This window comes from Muscardinus avellanarius, assembly GCF_963383645.1.
Source record: "Muscardinus avellanarius genome assembly, chromosome: 11".
Lineage (NCBI taxonomy): Eukaryota > Metazoa > Chordata > Mammalia > Rodentia > Gliridae > Muscardinus > Muscardinus avellanarius.
This window is the reverse complement of record NC_137797.1, coordinates 27,393,001-27,414,228: the sequence shown is the minus strand read 5'-3', so window position 1 is coordinate 27,414,228 and position 21,228 is coordinate 27,393,001. Positions and strand designations below refer to the sequence as shown.

At 42.6% G+C, this 21,228-nt stretch overlaps 1 protein-coding gene across 1 annotated transcript in view; it reads right to left on the bottom strand.

Moving 5' to 3' along the window:
- FGD6 (FYVE, RhoGEF and PH domain containing 6) overlaps positions 1 to 21,228 on the bottom strand; it is a gene marked incomplete at both ends in the record, with an annotated part of 122,759 nt that overhangs the window by 8,970 nt on the left and 92,561 nt on the right. Inside the window, 10 exons of the mRNA XM_080704818.1 lie at positions 470 to 594; positions 2,714 to 2,816; positions 4,209 to 4,355; positions 5,610 to 5,712; positions 12,316 to 12,395; positions 13,521 to 13,604; positions 14,906 to 14,974; positions 16,299 to 16,370; positions 16,450 to 16,508; positions 19,278 to 19,328. Coding sequence (XP_080560944.1) covers positions 470 to 594; positions 2,714 to 2,816; positions 4,209 to 4,355; positions 5,610 to 5,712; positions 12,316 to 12,395; positions 13,521 to 13,604; positions 14,906 to 14,974; positions 16,299 to 16,370; positions 16,450 to 16,508; positions 19,278 to 19,328 — 893 coding nt within the window. The remainder of the gene's footprint in view (positions 1 to 469; positions 595 to 2,713; positions 2,817 to 4,208; positions 4,356 to 5,609; positions 5,713 to 12,315; positions 12,396 to 13,520; positions 13,605 to 14,905; positions 14,975 to 16,298; positions 16,371 to 16,449; positions 16,509 to 19,277; positions 19,329 to 21,228) is intronic.

Below are 21,228 nucleotides of genomic sequence, written 5' to 3'. Positions count from 1 at the left end.
TCATGACTGTTTAAATTGTGAAGTATAAGCAGGGCACGGTGGCGCATGCTTGTAATTCCAGTCCTTGGGAAGCTGAGACAGGAGGATCACAGTTTCAAGGATGGGCTCAACAATTCATCAAGACCCTGTTGCAAAATAAAAAGGGCTGGGGACTTAGCTCAGAGGTAGGATGCCCCTGGTTTCAATCCCCAGCACCAAAATTCATCATGTTTATCCAACTTATCTTTATTCTTATCACTGCTATAAAATGTTCCCCAAAGCTTTCAGCAAATCATTTTCTACGAGACTCAGGCCATAATAGAAACCAATCAAGATTGTAAGGCATCAGCCGTATCCATCACCAGTATTAAAACTCATATCCTAATAGTAATGGGAAATGACATCTTCCTTCATGAAAGAAAAACAGTATATTACCTGCATACGAATCATCGAGCCTCTATCACATTGCAAGTTTAATGGGAACACTTACTTCTTTGAGCGCGGCTGGGATTTTTTTCTGCTTCCTCCCAGATGGGATACTATGTAAGACCGATGATAAAGCACTGGATGATTTGTGATTCCCTGGAGAGCCGATCTTCGGGGAGTTCTGATGATCTAGAACGAATCGGGTACACTTACAAAGCTGATGGTAAGCATTGTGCATCTTAATTCAAATAAAAAACGAATGCTGCAAAAATATCCATGGTAGGAAAGTCAAGAAATCAACACTGATGGCCGAGAGTCCACTATCTATGCTTTCATACTCTTTCAACTTTAAGCCAGGTGAAAAAAATTACCCTTTTGTGCCGTTAGGATTCTAAAACACATGAGCCGGGCGTGGTGGCGCATGCTTATAATCCCAGAACTTGGGAGGCTGAGACAGGTGGATCGCAGTTCATGGACAGCCTCAGCTACTTAGTGAGGCCCTCTGCAACTCATTGAGACCCTGTTTCAAAATAAAGGGTAAAAATCGGGCTGGGGTTGTAGCTCGAAGGTAGAATGCCCCTGGGTTCCATCCAAAATACCACACATAAGAGAATTCTAAAACATATGAATGTACTATCAACTTGAAAAAATAAATCCAAAAGACTTTCCCTTCTAATTCATTTGTTTGTTTGTTTGTGTATTTATTTGTAATAGAGAGCTTTTTACTTCTGAGGAACACCTCCCAGCCCTTTCTATTTTTTATTTTCAAACAGGGCCTCATTAGGTTTTTTTTTTTTGGTGGTGGTACTGGGGATAGAACCCTTCTACCTCTGGGCTATACTCCCAGACCTATTTTTTTATATTTTATTTGGAAACAGGGTCTCACTTAGTTGCTGAAGGACTCACTAAGTAGCTGAGGCTGGCTTCGAACCTGCAGGATCCTCCTGTCTCAGCCTCCCAACTGTGGGGATTACAAGCGTGCGCCACCACGCCTGGCCTCTCATTAAATTTTTGAGGCTGGCCTTGAACCTGTAATCCTTCTGTCCCAGCCTCTCAAACACTGGGACAAAATGGAATATAGGCATATACCACCATGTCAGAGGCTACTTTGTGTGTGTGTGTGAGGGTTGGGTACTGGGGATTGAACCCAAGGGCATTCTAGCTCAGAGCTACAATACCTGCCTTATTTTATTTTGTTTGTTTTTTGTTTTGTTTTGTATTTTTGGTGCTGGAGGTTGAACTCGGGGCATTTTACCTTGGACTTACACCCCCAACCCTATTTTATATTTTATTTTGGAAATAGAGTCTCACTAAGTTGCAGAGAGCTTCACTAAGTAGCTGAGGCTAGCCGTGAACCTGTGATCCTCCCGTCTCAGCCTCCCAAGTACTGGGATTGCAAGTGTACACTTCCATACCTGGCTAAAGGACAATCTTTTTAAAATTTAGACCCTATAGGTTTCAGAAATTTAACTAAAAATCTGTTGCCCAAATGTACACTTGAATAGTCCCTCAGGAGGCATTTGCTTTGCCTGTAAGATGCCTGCAAATAATTAAGCGGGTATGAACATCATTCTGTACCTGTTTAGAAAACTACACCTGTAAGCCGGGCGTGGTGGCGCACGTACCTGTTTAGAAAACTACACCTGTAAGCCGGGCGTGGTGGCGCACGCTTTTAATCCCCGCGCTTGGGAGGCAGAGACAGGAGGATCGTGCAGGTTCGAAGCCAGCCGCGCGCGCTGGCTTGGGAGACCCTGTTTCCAAATAAAAATGTAAAAAATAGGTCTGGGAGTGTAGCCTGGAGGTAGAAGGGCTTCCAGGAACCGAACCCCAGTACCACCAAAAAAAAAAAGAAAAAAGAAAAAAGAAAACTACACCCGTAAGTATACTAACACCTGTAAGTATACTAGCAAATCTCACTCAGTCCTAACAAAGAGCCACTGTGTATACTTCCAGACAGTATCACTTTGAAAATAGTTAAAAAATAAGCTGCAGTGAGCACACTGCTGTGGGAAACTGGAAACTTTAAAATGACTCGCAAGTTAGCGCTTCATCTTAACTGTTTTAATATTTTATCCTATAATTACATTTATTTCAGTAGTTTTCTTGGCAAAACTTTTTCCCAGAGTGAGAACAAATCTCAGCTCAACTTCTCTGGGAATTACCACAAAACATGAGCTAGGAAAGCTTAATACTAATTTTAAGACAAGCCTCGACAATGCTAATGTACCAAAGACGGTTCTTTCAAGAGGGCCGTGTGAAAGTACCTGGGAAGAAGAAAGGAGTTGTCTAGCTGTTACTTATACATTACCTAGTTTTTGTAGTTCTTGGAAACAATGTTCACATACTCTGGCTGGCTGATTTTTCAGGTAATCTAAGCCATACTTATTTGATGAACAAGCTTGGCATACGATCTGAAAATACATCGCAATTATGTGATTTAGAATAATTTTTCAAGACAGTTTCATGCTCGCCAAATCTCACTAAATCTCACAAAGTTCAGGCACATAGTAGATTAACACACAGTACCACACTTGCAAGATAGAGGCCTGGATTATTACTGAGTATGTATGTATGTATGTATGTATGTATGTATGTATGTATGTGTTTGCAGTACCGGGGATGGGACCCAGGGGCTTTCTACCTCCGAGCTACACCCCCAGCCCAATTTTTTTTTTTTTTTTTTTTGTCTTTTTATTTTTGAAACAGGTCTCACTGAGTTGTGAAGGACCTCCCTAAGTAGCTGAGGCTGTCCTGGAAACGCGATCCTCCAGTCTCTGCCTCCTGAATGCTGGGATTACAAGTGTGCGCCACCATAACCGGCCTTGAGTATTTATTTAACTATGTAAAGTACTATGGACAAAGTGCAAATACACAAAAGGTAATTACAGTTGTGCCTGGCATACTGTTAAGTCCTCTTGGTTTTACTGATCATCATCATGGCCATCATAAGCATAATTATCATGATCACAGCTCTAGCTGCACAGATTCACCTCTCTGCTCCTCTACCAAGTGTCTGGGTCTCTACTAATTGCAGTGGGACCTTGGTTAATCTTTAGCATAACTCTGATGACATTGTTACAAAGCTGATTTTGTGACATCAAGGTTTATGCTATAGTTTGGAACTGGAACATCCCCCAAAGGCCCATATGTTAAAGGTCCCCAGCTTGGCCTCATTGGGAGGCAGCAGAACCCGGAAGAGGTAAGACCCAGCAGAAGGTGTTAAGTTATTGAGGGTGTGCCCCGGAACGGGACCATGGAACCCTGGTCTCTTCCTTTCTCTTTTTTTGTTCCCAGCCATGAGATGAATGGCTTTGCTCTGCTCATGAGCATGGACTGAAGCCTCTGAAATCATAAGCCCAAATAAACCTTTTTACTTTATAACTTGAATTGTTTCATATATTTGTTATAGTAATGGAAAGCTGACTAACAGAGCTTAGAAACACCACTAAGGATAATCTGGACATTAAAAGTTCCCCACTGCTAAATACTTTTATCTAGATAGAGGTGGTTTGGATAATCAGCTATGAGGGTCTATTTAGTTGTGGATCTGTTAGTTTGGGTTTTTGAATAAAAGTTCTCCTTATCCATATAAGGTAACATTGGGATGGGAAGAAGAGTGTTCCCAAACTGTATTTCCCCCTCCACCATTCCTAAATACTTAGAGAAGACAACATGGTTTCTGCCACTGCTATCTTAGTTTTTGGTTTGTTTTGGCACAGTGCTCTGTGTGGGGGACGATGCCTCCTTGCTGTGTACAGCCTGGAGACAATGGGAATCCAAGGGAGACAGGAGTGCTCTCTGACCTTTCCGCAGGCCCGACAGTGGTGTCGTCTCCAGGTCAGAGTGAATTCGCTTGTGCAGATCATACACATCGTGGCTCTGGTATCAGGAATCCAGATGGGAGCCTTTGATCCAAGAGGACTCACTTCCTCTTTATTTTCTGAGTCTGCCTACAGAAGAAGAATGACTTGTGATTACCTCGATGCGTGCTGCCTGCGGTGGAATCAAGCCTATTTAGTTGGTGATGGCTCCTCTCTTACTCAGTGCTAATGGTATCATTAAGGATGTGGGAGGAAATAGGGGCTATTATATTTTTGACGTTAGCTAGTCTAAAAATCCTCTACTGCCAAATTAACTTAAAAAGATGCCTGTGGAAGTGGGATGACAGTTTGTTAGCTTCTTTCTTAAACTATTTCATGCTTTCTAAATTTACTATAATGGAGACTGGGGGTGTAATTCCATGGCAGAGCACATATGTGAGGCAATGGGTTAAATCCCCAGCAAACACACACACACACACACACACACACACACACACACGACTAAATGAGGCAGGTGTGGTGGTACATGCTTGTATCATAGTATTTGTGTGGCTGAGACAGGAGGATCACAGGTTTGATCCAGCCTTAGCAACTTAGTGAGACCTGTTTCAAAACAAAAAAAAATTACAGAGTGTGGGGGTATAGCTTGGAAATAGAATATTCCTGAGTTCAATCCCCTGTACTCTTCCCCCAAAAAAGTGAGCAAATTAATTGCCTAAAATTTTTTGTTGTTTTGTTTTTTTGTGAGTGTGTATGTGGTATTGGGAATTGAACTTAGGGGCATTTTGCCTCTGAACTATACCCTATGCCCTTTTTTAAAAAATTATTTTTGGCTGGGTGTGGTGGCACATGCTTGTAATCCCCATGCTTGGGAGGCAGAGACAGGAGGATCGCGCAGGTTCAAAGCCAGCCGCGCTGGCGTAAGAGATCCTGTTTCAAAAAATATAAAATGGGTCTGGGAGTGTAGCCCGGAGGTAGAAGGGCTTCCAGGAACCCCAGAACCACAAAAAAAAAATTAATTAATTAAAAAAAAAAATATATATATATATCTCACTAGGTTTCTGAGAGTCTTACTACATTGCTGAGGCTGTCCTCAAATCTGCTATCCTCCTATCTCAACCTCCCAAGTACGGGAATTACAGGCATGTGCTACCATTTTCATGTTTACAATGAAATTTTAGAACTAGGAAAAAATAAGAGTATGCTACATATTATCACAGACTTGCAATTAGACATTCACAGATGCATAAACATTTAGCTATGAAGTTAGATACTCCCAATCCTTGGAAACACATGTTGCTTGTCAAAGCTCCTGTGAAATATTTCTTTAGGGTAAGAACTGTTTGAAATGGGCTGGAAAAAGAAAGAAGGAAAAGACAATACCTCCTCCAGGCTCCGACTAGGACAGAAGGTGGTCCTTCTCTTGGCATACTCCTCTATGGACCTGGAAATTGCCTCTAGCCATTCATCCCTTTCAGTAGCAGAACTGTTGGGAGCAAAAGAAAGTCCCATCAAGCAGATGTCAGCTTTGACTTTTGGCCTTTTTCCTACTTCTTTTCCTTCTCCCATGGCAACCAATCCCCCCGCCCTCCAACTTCCAGAAAAAAGCAGCAGCGCTGAGATTTCTGTGAACAACACGAGAGCAGGCAAGAGGGAGCCCCAGTATTTTAGCAAATACAAAGCTTTGTTTCCTTTCCAACAGTGTCGTGTTGTATTAAGTAGATTTGAAGTCTCCTAAATTTATAAGTATTTTTGCTTGGTTTAAGGGCTGTATGTACAATTAATAATTATGATTATTTACATAACCAAGGAGTTTCCTAAAATGCAATCCTACAATTTAGAAGCCTCCTAAATACTTCTAAATATTCTAGAGCACAGAACACCAAGTCCCTTCAGATTACAACAGCTACCAAAAATTTCTAGACAGGACAGTGAGGTGAAAGAATACATTTAGATATTGAAGCCAGGCGTGATGAAGCCAGGCGTGATGGCTCTTGCCTGTAATCTCAGTTCTTGGAAGGCTGAAACAGGAGGATTGAAGGCTCTGCCTCAGCAACTTAGTGAGGGACCCTGTTCCCAAATAAAAATTAAAGTTGGTCTATGGGTGTAGCTCAGAGGTAGAGTGCCCCTGGGTTCAGTCCTCAGCAAAATACACACACACACACAAACACACACGCGCGTGCGCGAGTAACAACAATAAAAAAACAGATGTTAAAAGTGCGGCTAGTAAGGGAACAGCCTGCCGCTGTTTCGAGGGCTCCTCTAACTACTTAGCACACCAAGTTTTCTGTTCCTTTCCCCAATTTCATCAGCTGCTGTCTTTAACTCCACTCTAATGGGAATGGACCAATGAATGGAAGGAAAACCTGCCCAGAAAAGTGTTCTTGTTCTGCATTTTTGCAACCACGCCTCTCCCCAAACAATCTGTTATCATTTGGGGCCATGATTAAGCTGTTTAAAAATGTTTGTTTGTAATCCCAGTACTTGGGAGGCTGAGACAAGTGAGGCTCTCAGCAACTTAGTGAGACCTGGTTTCCAAGTAAAATATAAAATAGGTCTAGGAGTGTAGCCCAGAGGTAAAAGGCCCCTGGGTTCCATCTCTGGTACCACACACACAAAGAAAAATTTGTTTGGCCATCAGGTGTCACACGCCTGCACTCCCAGGACCTGGAAGGCTGAGACAGGAGGATTGCAGGTTCAAGGCCAGCCTCAGCACCCAACGAGGCTCTGTTTAAAATAGTAATAGTAGGCCAGGCGTGGTGGCGCACGCTTGTAATCCCCACGCTTGGGAGGCAGAGACAGGAGGATCGCGCAGGTTCGAAGCCAGCTGCGCGCGTTGGCTTATGAGACCCTGTTTCCAAATAAAAAAGTATAAAAAATAGGTCTGGGAGTGTAGCCCGGAGGTAGAAGGGCTTCCAGGAACCCCAGTACCACCAAAAAAAAAAAAAAAAAAAAGTAATAGTAGTAGTAGTAGTAGTAATGATAATAATAATAGTAAGACTAGGGATGTAGCTCAGAGGTAGAACCAGCCCCTTGAATCAATTCCCAGTAATACACATACACATAAATTTGCATAAATTTGGCATATTCAAAACTGAAAGGCACATGTTAGGTAATATAAATATATAAATCTATACATATACATGGATAAGGGAGAGGTAAAGGGAGAGAGAGGCTTTAAAATTTATTTTAAAATGCATCCTAATAAAATCTATCACAGCCGGGCGTGGTGGCCCACGCTTGTAATCCCCGCGCTTGGGAGGCGGAGACAGGAGGATCGCGCAGGTTTGAAGCCAGCCGCGCTGGCTTAAGAGACCCTGTTTCCAAGTAAAAATATAAGAAAATAGGTCTGGGAGTGTAGCCCAGAGAGGTAGTACCCCAGTACCACCACCAAAAAAAAAAAAAGTATAATTCCAATAGATTAATAAAATTAAAGTTTATTCTTAAAAAAATAAAATCTATCACAATGGGATTGTAACTTAAATGAAAACGTGTTTTTTTAGAGAGGCATGCTGAAGAATGTAGGAGTAAAATGATCTGGTAGCTGTAGTTTGTTTTTAAAATACTTTAGAAAATTGTGAACTATTGCTAAGTCTTGATGATTCTGGTCCTGTGCGTGACTGAATATGCAGTTTAATGTATTACTCACTCTAATTGTAAGTATCAAAAATTCCATCATAAGTAACGACACATACAGGCCATTTTATTCTTGTTGCTGATGTCTGCTGCGTTGGGGACTGAACCTAGGTCTGCGCGTGCTAGGCAAGCGCTTTATCGCTGAGCTACATCTCCAGCCCCTTGTTGCTGTACTTTGAAGAGCCCAGAACAGGTCAAGAAGATACTAGAAACCGCTCACCTTTTACACGATCATCATTCTCAGAAATATACCTCTCTATTTAGAATGCCATTTAGAATATTCATTTATATGGATAAAAAAGGTAGAAATCTAGTTTTCACATGAAAATGTTAAAACTAAGATATTTCCAAAATTCTTTATTATATAGAGGAAAACAATAAAAAAAAGAAACAACTCCTTTCTCTCTAAGCCAAACAAAACCTACCTCAGTTACCTCTACTATTCTAGCATGATCGCCCAAACTAGCTACAGCTAATCATTGCTAGATGTCAGCCAATTGTTCTAGATGCTACCCAGATGTCATCGTGTTTCATCTTCAGAGTTATCCATAGAAAATGTATATTGGATCTTACGCCCCCCACACACTAAACATCAATACCCATCAACACCCATTTAGAGACAAGGAAAAGGAAGGGTAGTGGTGTTAGGTAATGGGCTTTACAGACAATAAGCTAATAAGTCATGAGCTGGCATTGGACCCCCGTGTAGTAAAGGACTCAACCCTTCACCCGGCCACTGCCAGCCAGCCACGTTCTTGAAAGCACTCCACTCTGAGAATACACTCAGGTTCAGCCTTCCAGGCAAAGATTCATGAAACATGACTACCTCCCGCCCCTGCTTTTTCCTGGAAGAAGTCACAAAAATCAGGGAGGCAGATGGCTAATTTGAGAATTGCTGTTGGATTTTTCTGGGCCCTGGGAGCGTGTGGAATGTGATACAACGGTGCAAATCGTGTCGCACATGCTGCTCTTTCGTTTAATCATCCCTGGCTCTGCTGTGTGGGGGGTTCTGCCGAGACAGTGTTTACAAGCTCAGGATAACACATTTTTCACAGACCACACACATTTGCCCACGGCTTCCCGTGGAGACATTCTAGGTCTCTTTTTGTAACAAGAGTGGTGGAATGAGCATCTCCCTAGGATTGAAAAGCACACCAAGCATCCTTTGCTTTATAGAACATGTACATTACGAGAATGGAGATTTGCATCAAGCAAGTATGCAGATTTGTGTCAAGTACCATTCCTCCATCAACGGGGATGAATCACCAAAGGGGAAACTCACCGATCAAAGGGACTGCCAGGGTGCTTTGACGGTGCCGCACCACCACGGGTAAGGCTACTCTGAGGTTCAAAGGCCACATCCCTTTAATACATTTTAATAACATTTACTGGGAGAATAACTGGGCACACAAAATATACCTCACTTATATGGCTCAGACCTGAGGTGGAAAAACTTACATATGACACAACAACTATATGTTAGAAAAATAGTATAGAAGGAAATGACTGTTACCATCGTCATCATCATCACCGCCATCACTAGTGATGCTGGGGAGTGAGTCCAAGGGCATTCTACCGCCAAGCCACACTCCCAGCTCTATTTTATTTTTATTTGGAAACAGAATCTTGCTAAGTTGCTGAGGCTGGCTTCAAATCTGTGATCCTCCTGTCTCAGCCTTCCAAGTAATTACTGTATGTAGATAGCAGGAAAGGCTTGCAGACCTGTTGGCACACTTAGGGCTTGAACACGTACAGGAGTTGGACAGGGAACCGCAATCTTTCTGTGTGCCCTCTTTCAGCCTCCTAGCTTTGGCCAGGCTGATGAAACCACACATCACCCTGCTGCCCGGGCTTTCTCTGACATCCAGAGCCTCACATGAGCTGCTCCCATGGCTCCAGGATGTCCTCCCTCATGTAGAACATGCACGTCTGGCACTAAACCCCTGGGGCTTCGTCCCTAGCTTTCTCTCCCAAGGCTAGCTCAAGGTCCCTTGTCTTACAGCCTCATAGCACCTGACACTTTTCCTGTGCACCCCTTAATCATAATTATACCTAACTGTGGTAATGTCTGCTACATGTATAGCGTCCCTCATGGAATATAAGCTTGGAAGGCAGGCATGGGCTTCTATCTAGCTGTGAAAGTCCTGGAGAGCACCCTCTTCCACTATACGGCTGTTTAATCTACATTAAAAATACAGCCAGACAACAGGGCATGGGGGTGCACGCCTATATCCCCAGCGCTTCCTCCTTCACACTGGACTCATATGTTATGGAAACAGCTTCTTCCCTTAAACCTCATGAACCAAACCCCTCCCACATCAAACTTGTCTGTAGCTTCCGCATCCTTCTTATCCTTTGTAGAATGAAGTGATTTAGGACCCGTCTCTAGATTCGGTTTTGGCTTAAGGGAACGTTGCAGTGGGTCTGATCTTTTACCCAGACCACTGGAATGTTCTCCACGCCGACAGTAAGGCTGCTCTGCTTTCTCATCGTTCACGTGCTCCCTGGAGTAGCATTTCCAGTTTCCTTTAAGAACGCTTCCTTTGCATTCACAACTTGGCTTGGCAAAAGGGGCCTAGCTTCGGGCCTGCTTGGCTTTCACATGCCTTCCCCACCAAGCTTAATCCTTTCTGGCTTTGTATGAAAGTGAGAGCTGTGAAATGCTTTCTCTTACTTGAACACTTAGAAGCCAGTGTAGGGATATGAATTGGTTAATGTCAGTAGTGCTGTGTCTCAGAGAATCTGGAGGCCTGATAAGATTAACAGTTAGGGAATAGGCTGATGAGTAGTCAGACCACGTACAGCACTGGCCTATCAGTCTGCCCTCTTATATGGACATGCTCATGGCATCCCAAGCAATTGAAACAGCGACATCAAAGATCACTGAACATGAGTCGGGCATGGTGCTGCACACCTGTAATCCAAGTACTTGGGGGCTGAAACAGGAGGATCTCAGGTTCAAGGCCAGACTTAGCAACTTAGTGAGGCCCTCGGCAACTCAGTCAGACTCTATCTCTCTAGTAAAAAGTATTGGGGGTGTGGTTTGGAGGCAAGTGACACACACCTATAATCTCAATACTTGGGAGGCTGAGACAGGAGGATCACAAGTTCGAGGCCATCCTTAGCAATTTAGTGAGACCCTGCTTCAAACTAAAAAATAAAATAGAACTAGGGGTCTAACTCAAGGTAAAACTCCCCTGGGTTTAATCTTTAGTACCAAATAAATAAATAATTAAAAAGATCTGTGGGACTAGGAATATAGTTCAGGGGTAAAGCACTTCTCTAGCATGTGTGAGGCCCTAGGCTAGATCCCCTGCACTAAAAACATAAAAAACATATAATTTTATAGTAGTTTATTCTATTTAGAGATTTTTTTTTTTTCTTTTGGTGGTAGTACTAGAGATTGAACCCAGGGGGCATTCTATCTCCAACTTGTACCCGAGACCTATCTTGTATTTTACTTTGAAACAAGGTCTCACTAATTTGTTGAGGCTGGCCTCAAATCTGTGGTCATCCTGTCTCAGCCTCCCAAGCAGTAGGATTACAGGCATGTGTCACCACACCTGGCTTGGAGAAATAATTTTATCTTTGTGCTTCTAGTACACTATTGCATCGGTTCTCAAGTCATTTATTATTGGAAATAACTTTTAGGAATGAAAAGGAGGAAATGCTGACAGAAACCAGGCATGTTAATGCACGCTTGTAATCCCAGTACTCAGGAGACTGAGGCAGGAGGATCTCAGGCACATGGCCAGCCTTGGCAACTGAGGCCCTCAGAAACTTACTGAGACCCTGTTTCAAAACAGAGTATAGAAGCGCTGAGGGTGTAGCTTAGAAGTAGAAAGCTCTTGAGTAATCCGATACACATACACATACAGACAAGCGCGCATGCACACACACACACACACACACACACACAAGAGAAGCCAGGTGTGGTGACCCACACTTGTAATCCCAGTACTTGGGAGGCTGAGACAAGAGGATCGCAGTTTCATGGTCAGACTCAGCTACTTAGTGAGGCCTCTGCAACTTAGTGAGACTGTTTCAAAAAAAAGAATAAAATCTATATAAAATCTATATAGCTCAGAGGTAGAATGCCCTGGGTTCAATTCCCAGTACCACAAAAAAGAAAAGAAAAAAGAGCCCAATAGATAAACTTAATGTAAAAACCACTAGGTATAGCTGTCCCTCTTATACCAAAAATTATTATTATTATTATTATTATTATTATTATTATTGTGTGTGGTACTGGGGATGGAACCCTTCTACCTCCAGGTTACACTCCCAGACCTATTTTTATATTTCTATTTGGAAACAGGGTCTCTTAAGCCAGTGAGGCTGGCCTCAAACCTGCGTGTTCCCCCTGTCTCTGCCTCCCAAGCGCTGGGATTACAAGCGTGCGCCACCACACTCGGCAAAAATTCTTTTAAATACATGTATTTTTAAAGTTTACCTGGCTGAGAGGATGAAGGAACGTTCAACACTTTCAATCTTTAATTCATTCTGATATGCTTCTTGGGTGGGTTTTCTGACCTGGAGGAAAACAACAATTTGAGCAAACTATTGCAAATCCCACTCTGAACTATAGGCAAAGCTTCTCAATGCCTCCGGCTGCGGATAACCACAACTGACCTTCCTATTCCTTCCGTCACAGCTTTATCTACTACCGTTCTCTGCCGTCTACTCTGTGCTCCACCGGAGTTTATTTATTTTTTACATTTTAAATTTACACTTATGTATTTATTTATTTCTTGGTGGTACTGGGGGTAGAACCCAGGGGCTTTAACCTCCAGGCTATACTCCCAGACCTATTTTATACTTTATTTGAAAACAGGGTCTCATTAAGTTGCTGAGAGCCTCACTAGCTGAGGCTGGCATTGAACGTGTGCGATCCTCCTGTCTCAGCCTCCCAAGTGCTGGGATTCCACTTGGGAGTAATCACCCGGCATCCGCTGCAGTTTAAATGTCCACACACAGACCCAACTTTCTCACGTCCGAGCCTTAGGTCCCAATATTCTCTCCACCCAGAATGTCCTTCCGTAACATCCCAGCATGACCACTTGTGACACAGACTCTAAGGCTCACTGGCTCTTCCTTCCTGGATTCTCTTTCCGTCCATCTGTCAAAATCTTCAGGCCAGTCCTTCACCACGCCCATCAAAAGCTGCACGCTTTTTATTTCCTGAACTCTTAAAAAATTTGTGCCTCTACGGGGATATTCATTGCCATTTATAAGTATTCATGTGTGCTGCAGGATCTTTCCGGCTATTTGCTAAGTCTTGCTGGGCGGTGGTGGGGAGCAGGGTTAGACAAAAGGAATCGTGCCCCAACTCGTCCTCACACTTTCCACCAAACCTATTTCCATGTTTTGTTTAGTCATTCTCCATACATATGCTATGAATAAATGAATGCATGAGGGAACGGCATGAATGAATGAATGAATGAATGTGTGAACAGAAGCATATATAGAGAGAAAAGTTAATGACGTGAGAAAGATGGTTATCCTAGGGATTCTTCTCTGCATACATAAATATGTTTGGGTAAAAATAAAAGAAATCTTTTAGTGCTGGGAAGTGTTGGAGTGCTTGTCTAGCCTAGAGGAGGCCCTGGGCTCAATCCCTAGCACTGAAAAAAAACATCCTCTAAGAGATGCACAAACCTTCATTCCAGCTAAGGACAGCATGTTGTTCAGCTTATACATCCCAGACTGCACCGGTGTTGTATACAGCAGGGCGTCGTTAAACTGAAAGTAAAAACATTCCACAGGACAAATTACAAAAGTCGTATCACCTCAATGCTCTGATAAGAAAAAGAATACCTCTCACTAATAGATTAATAGCTCTCTAAATTTATGTTCTGGTAAAATATGCCAGAACTACCTAGAATGTTTAATTAGATGATGATTTTTTTTTTTTTTGGTGTGTGTGTGTGTGTGTGTGTGTGTGTGTGTGTGTGGTACTAGAGATGGAACCCAGGGGCTTTCTACCCCCAGGCTACATTCCCAGACATTTTTTTAAATATTCCATTTGCAAATAGGGTCTCCCTAAGTTGCTGAGAGCCTCACTAAGTAGCTGAGGCTGGCTTTGAACCTGTACAATGCTCTTGTCTCAGCCTCCCAAGTGCTGGGATTATAAGCATGTGCCACCATGCCTGGCTGAAGATGATGATTTTGGAACTGGGGATTGAACCCAGGGACATTCTACCTCCAAGCTGTACACTCAGCTCTATTTTTCATTCTTTATTTTGAAACAGGGTCTCACTAAGTTGTGGAGAGCCTCACTAAGTAGCTGAGACTGGCCGCGAACCTGTGATCCTCCTTTTTCAGCCTCCCAAGTACTGGGATTACAAGCGTGCACCACCACACCCTGCTTAATTAGATTATTATTTAAAAAGGCAATTTCTAGGAAATGTGCTTCATTTCTAAGTTCTGTAACAGATTTAGAGGTTTCTAAATTCTAAATCCCACTAAGGTGGGAATTACCATCATTTAGATTTACAATTTGCCTGAATAAATAACTGATTAAAACAATTCTTCCAAACTAGAAATGAAATAAAACTGAATTCCAAAAGGAAGCAATTTTCTGATTATTTCTGAAAAATTTTCTGATTATTAATTTTCTGCAACATAACAGACCCTATTTTCTATACTTGAAATGCAAATAAGTCATAGGGTTAAAGATGCCCTTAAAACTGATATCTGGCCGGGCATGGTGGTGCACACGTATAATCCCCATGCTTGGGAGGCTGAGACAGGAGGATTACACAGGTTCAAAGCCAGCCTCAACTACTTAGTGAGGCTCTCAGCAACTTAGTGAGACCCTGTTTCCAAATAAAATATAAAATAGGTCTGGGAGTATAGCACGGAGGTAGAAAGCCCCTGGATTCAAACCCCAGTACCACTAGAAAAAACAAAAACAAAAGCAAAACAAAACAACAAAAAAAACCCCTGATATCTGAATATGCTAAGCTGGTTTTATCATGCATAAGTGTCTCCTTCCATTTAGCAATGACCTGGACACATCAGAATCAAACATGGCCTCTTACCAGAAAAAACATTCGGGGCTGCATGACTTTCCGAGATAGCTTCATCAGAGTTCCTTCTTTGAGAAAAACCTGATTCACGCAAGCAAACACTTCATTAGTCCATCATAACACAATTATAATATACATTAAATTTCCTTTTCAACTTTCTTCCCCAGAATCATGTACATGTATTGGGGGTGGGGGGGAGAAAGTTTCCTTGTGACTGTTCACACTCATGGTTTCTTTTTTGCTTGTGTGCTAGCGATCAAGCCTATGGCTTCATGCATGGTACCCAAGTGCTCTACCACTGAGCTACGACCACAGCTCCTCATGGTTTATTTGTTCATTTATTTTTGTGGTACTTGGGGTTGAACTCGGGCATTTTGCCTCCAACCTACACCCTTAACCCTATTTTATTATATTGCGATGGGATCTTGCTGGGTTGTTGAGGGCATCGCTAAGATGCTGAGGCTAGCTGCAAACCTGTGATCCTCCTGTCTCAGCTTCCAGAGTACTGGGATGACAGGTATGTACCACCATGCCCAAACCATAGTTTATTTAAAGCCCTACAAATCATTTAGAAATTGGACCCAAAAAAAAAAAATGGACAAAAAAAATTTTTTTGAAAATCCAGGGGAGTCAGGCGTGGCGGTGCACGCTTGTAATCCCAGCATTCGGGAGGCTGAGACTGGAGGATCGCAATTCGCAGACAGCCTCAGCTACTTAGTGAGGCCCTCTGTAACTTAGTGAGACCCTGTTTCAAAATAAAGAATTAAAAATAGGGCAGGGGGTATGGCTCGGAGGTCACTAACTTAGTGACCCCTGGGTTCCATCCCCAAACCCGCAAAAAAATAAAATAAAATAAAATAAAATAAAATCCAGGGGAAACAAACAAAAATATTGTTAGAGCAAGCAAAGTTTTACAAATCAAATCCTGGCCCCAGAGGTGCTACCTGGACTGACATGTACTTCCTCCAGAGGCATATCCAACATCCTGACAATTGCATTTTGTAATTTTTCTGATTTCATTGTCTAGGCTCTCCAAGGAACATTGAAATTGATCAATTTCCCCCCTCCCTTCCTAATCCTCTCTTGTATTAAAAATTTTAAATGAATGAAATGAACTTCAAAGCTATGTGAAGTCAGCTGGTATTACACAACAAAGCTATCCTATTACATCACTTTATTGGAACCCTATGGGTCCCGTGCCTTTCTCCTAATTGAACTGGACTTCTTGTCCTAGTGACTTACATTACAGATGTTTTGAATTGAGAGAACAATCTATATTAGGTCAATGAAGAGTAACAATAATGAGTAGTCTATTTTCAAAGCTAAGATAAAATATAGCTACAGATGATCCCCAAGGGCGGGATATTAAATTTAAATTTGCAGAAGACAGTCTAAAACCACTCACCCGTCCAGGCTGCACTATTTCATGGTGTCCATTTAAGCTGTACTGAATTTGCATAAGTTTCTGAAAGTTGTCCTACAGAAAGACAATGCCGAGTGTGAGGGCCTGGTCTCCCAGGCTCAACAGTACCAACCACTGACCCCGACACACTTACTCCTTGCTTCATGGTGTCGTTGGCATGGTTGGCCACCTCGATAACAACTGCGAGGGCATCTAAAAGATGTAGGAAAAGAAGGGTCCATTGGTCATGACCATAGAAACACAGGGTTGGCAGCATTAAGTGGTTCCAGATGACAACGCAGCTATTTCATGACAACTAAATGCTGGTGGAGCTGAATTGACTATAAGGTTTGATGGAGTATATCCAAAGGCAACTTGGCAAAAAAAACAAAACAATATATATGAGCAAAAATGAGCCACATCAAGGCTCGAGAGAGACACTGCAGACCAGATTTATCTGTAGCATGAATGTCAGGGTTGTTTTGTGCTGAGATCTGATTATCCTGTACAAGTTTACAAGGATAAGAACAGAATTTTAGCCGGGCGTGGTGGCGCACGCTTGTAATCCCAGCATTCCGGAGGCTGAGACTGGAGGATCGTGGTTCGCGGACAGCCTCAGCTACTTAGTGAGGCCCTCTGCAACTCAGTGAGACCCAGTTTCAAAATAAAGAATAATAAAATAGGGCAGCGGGTGTAGCTCGGAGGTTGAATGCCCCTGGGTTCCATCCCCAGACCCACAAAAAACAAAACAAACAAAAAGAACAGAATTTTCTGTAAGCTAATGACCATTCCAGTCTAAACTGTCTTGAAGAAGGATCAAGAGAGAGAAAGATAGGCAACAAAAACCATGGGAAGTGATGATTTAAGAGGGTTGGGGGCCGGAGGCGCAGTTCAGTGACGGCAGTGCTTAGCACGTGTGAAGCCCCGGGCTCAATCTCCAGTATCAAGCAGTCAAACAGGGCCAGGGCTCAGCTTCCATCTCCTTCTGATTCTAAAAGGTGTGAATTAGAAATGACACAAATGGAACAAGGAAGCATTCTACACCTTAAGAAATTACCAGCCTCATTTTTTGAGCGGGGCTCTATAGCTTCCTGGGACACTGTGCTTTATAATTTGATGTGACTTTCACAAAGTGTCTTTGAATGCTCTAGCTTGTCATCTTTGTAACGAGATATAAAGGGAAAAACCTGCCTGTGTTTGCTTTTGGAATGTAGCTGTTCTTAATTTAATGCAGTAGTGCGCCCTAGGGACATGTGCAAAGACAACTTGTGGTTGTCACAACAGGGAAAGTCCCCAGGCCTTTAGTGGGCAGGAAGCAGGGAGGCAGACATCCCTCAGTACTCAGAAAGCCACATGAGGATGGTGACTCCGTATGACACAATGGTGGCATTCCAACTGAGAAAAACTGGAAGAGTGTCAAAGGGGGAAGCGTGCCCTCTAGAGGTGTGGTGGAAGTGATAGTATCCATCCATGAAAGGACAATTACAAATATAACAATTTCTTAAAAGTGGTCCAAGTTTTTGGTTCAGCTACCACAACCCAAGCTATACCACCAAGCTCATTTTTTTCTTTTTGGTAGAACTGGAGATTGAACCTAGGAGTAGCCTATGTCTGAGCTATTCTCCAACCCTATTATTACTATTATTATTTTATTTATTTATTTTTGCGGTACTGGGGGTGGAAACCAGGGGCATTCTACCTCGGAGCTACACCCCCAGTCCTATTTTTTTATTCTTTATTTTTATTCTTTATTTTGAAACAGGGTCTCACTAAGTTGCAGAGGGCCTCACTAAGTAGCTGAGGCTGGCCGTGAACCGCGATCCTCCTGTCTCAGCCTCCCAAATGCTGGGATTACAAGCGTGCACTACCACACCTGGATACTACTATTATTATTTTGAAACAGGCTCTTGCTAAGTAACTGTGTGCTGGCCTGAACCTGCGATCTTCCTGTCTCAAGCCTCCAAGTACTGGGATTAGAGGCATGTGCCACCATGCCCAGCCTGTTCAACTTTTTAAACTAAAAGCAGGGAAAGCACAAAAATATACTCAAAATTCACAAAATTAAAGGGGTGGACATTCATTTCTTTAATATGTTTCTGAAGATTAGAACAGAAACATACCTATGATATCTGGAAGAAATAAAGAAATAGTCTGGGGATAAATAGGAGAAAATATATATATGTATATATTTTGTACTGGGGATGGAACCCTGGGTCATACTACCTCTGAGCTGCACCCTCAGCCCTATTTTTTATTCTTTATTTTGAAATAGGGTCTCACTTAGTTGCAAGGGCCTAAGTAGCTGAGGCTGTCCTCAAACTGCAATCCTCCTGTCTCAGGCTCCCAAATGCTAGAATTACAAGTGTACACCACCACATCTGGCAGGAAATCTTGAATAGAATTAGTGTGTGTGTGTGGGGGGGAGTATTATCCTACAAATATCAGTGAGTTCCTTGTGTTGGGACGGGCTACCATCCTTAAGTACTAAAGGATATGAGGAGTGGAGAGGTAATAAGGCTGATACCCATCACTAAACAGTCTCAAAATAATAGAGTATTTTAGACTTTTTTCTTGATTTGTATGGCTTAGTCACTCATGGACTCATGACTTTCACACTTGAAATGGCCCTGCAGACATTGTGGTCCAATACCTATTTTTGAAAGATAAAGAAATGGCTACACCACAGCACAGAGAGACGGAGCATGTGCCGAGCCTTCAATCCAGCTCGCAGGGGCCCACTCCAGAAGGCTGGCTCCCCGCAGAGCTACCCTGGCCTCCGGTCTCTAGTCTTTACCACCAACACTGCTTTATCAAAGTCTACCTAAATCTACCCCAAAAGCATTTTAAAGAAGCTTCAAGTCTTCTTATGAATAAAACAGTTTTGTAAATGGGTTTTGCTATCAGTATATTTTTATACTCTCTAGACCTAAAAAAGTCATGATGCAAAGACTTCTGCACTATAAGACTGCGTAAGTTACTTACCTTGAGTGTCTCTGTAATCTCCAGCGTCTTCTACAAGATTCTTCAAATAGTCTAGAAAAGAAAAAACTTGGCACAATGAAGTATGGAGTCCCCAAAACACTCCTCGTTACTTACTCAGTACGTGGTGCTAACTTTCTAAAAATGTGGAATAAAGATCTATTTGAAATCAGGCCATAGAATCAGAGCTGCAAAGGCTTTTAGAAGTAATCTTGGTCACTTTAAAGACAAGGAATCAGCTGAACATGGTGGCACAAGCCTGTCACCCCAGTACTTGAGAGGCTGAGACAGGAGGATCAAAGGTTCATAGCCAGCCTCAGCTACTTAGTGAGACTTTGTTTCAAAATAAAAAATCAAACAGGGTTAGGGATGTAACTCAGAGGTAGAGGGGCCCTGGGTTCAATCCCTAGTAACACACACACACACACACACACACACACACACACACACACGGATTCAGATGATTGAATAAAAGATGCACTCAAACCATACAACCTCTACCCCAGAGCCAGGACTAACTTCAGGTCTCCAGATGCCCAGTTCAGATCTTTTGTCCCAATACACATGAACTCCAGATCTAGTACAGAATTCTAGACTTTATACCCAAGAGACAGGTTCGTCAATCTAAATAACTATTAAGCCAGGTATGATGGCACATGACCATAATCTCAGTACTTGAGAGGCTGAGACAGGAAGATAACAGGGTCCAGGCTAGCCTCAGCAACTTAGTGAGGCTCTAGACAACATAGCAAGACCCTGTTTCAAAATAAAATATAAAATAGGGCTGGAGGTGTAGCTTGGAAGCAGAATGCCCCTGGGTTCAATCCCCCTACAAAAGAGGGAGAGGGAGAAGGGGGTACCTATCAATGTCCAGGATACCAAAGGAATTCAGTATATTTTTCTATGCCAGCGGTTCTCAAGTGGGGGAAACTTTTCCCACCAGGGGACATCTGGCAGTGTCTGAATACATTTTCAATTGTCACAACTAGGGGTAAAGGGATGCCTCTGGCATCTGGTGGATAGAGGCTAGGGTTGCTGCTAAACATTTTATAATATAACTTCAAAACAGTTATCTGACCCAAATGTCAATATGACTTAAGTTGAGAAACCCTGGATTATATGAAGAGGGCCTACAAATAAACAATGTGGTTTACAGTGCTTTTTTTGTAATCGGCACAAATTTTTTTTACAGTGCTTCTTCTAGTACAGAAAACTCTGAGTCAAAAGGTTATATTTAATAAATCTAACACCAAGGAATGTCACAGAAATTCAAGGCAATACTTCCTTCTCTGTTGAGAAGTACCGGATGGTCCTTTACCTATCAAATAAATACAAATTCCTTTCTGTGGAATGTACCACCCCGCACTGCATGATCCCTGTCCGCTTTTCTTTCTGTCTTGCTGTTGCCTACACAGGCCCTTTGTCCATAACCGAAATTTGATTGTGCACAATTCCTTCAACGCTTCCCATGTGTTTCCTGGCTTCATGTTGTTTGTGTCTAATGCTCCATTCTTCTGAACCCTTTCTCTGTGCATATAAAAATTCAAGTCAAATTCTTTGTCGGGGGTGTTGCCCAGGGCCTCCTGCATAGTAAGCCTGTGATCTGCCAAGGAGCGACACCCCAGCTCTCAACGCATTTTTCCAAGGCTCATCTCCAGTTCCTCCTCGCCTACCAACTTTCTATTTGAAAGAACTATTTTCCTATTCCCCCCTCTTACTTTTTTTTTTTTTTCCCCTTTTGGTACAGGGGCATTCTACCTCTGAGCTATACCTGCTGCCCTTTTTATTTTTATTAGTTTGAGATAGGGTCTCACTAGGTTGCTGAGTCTTGCTAAGTTGCTGAGGCTGGTCTTAAACCTACAATCCTCCTGGCTCAGCCTCCCCAGTATAGTGGGATTACAGGTGACCACCACCACTCCCAGCTTATTTCCTCCCTTTCATGGCAGCTACTCAC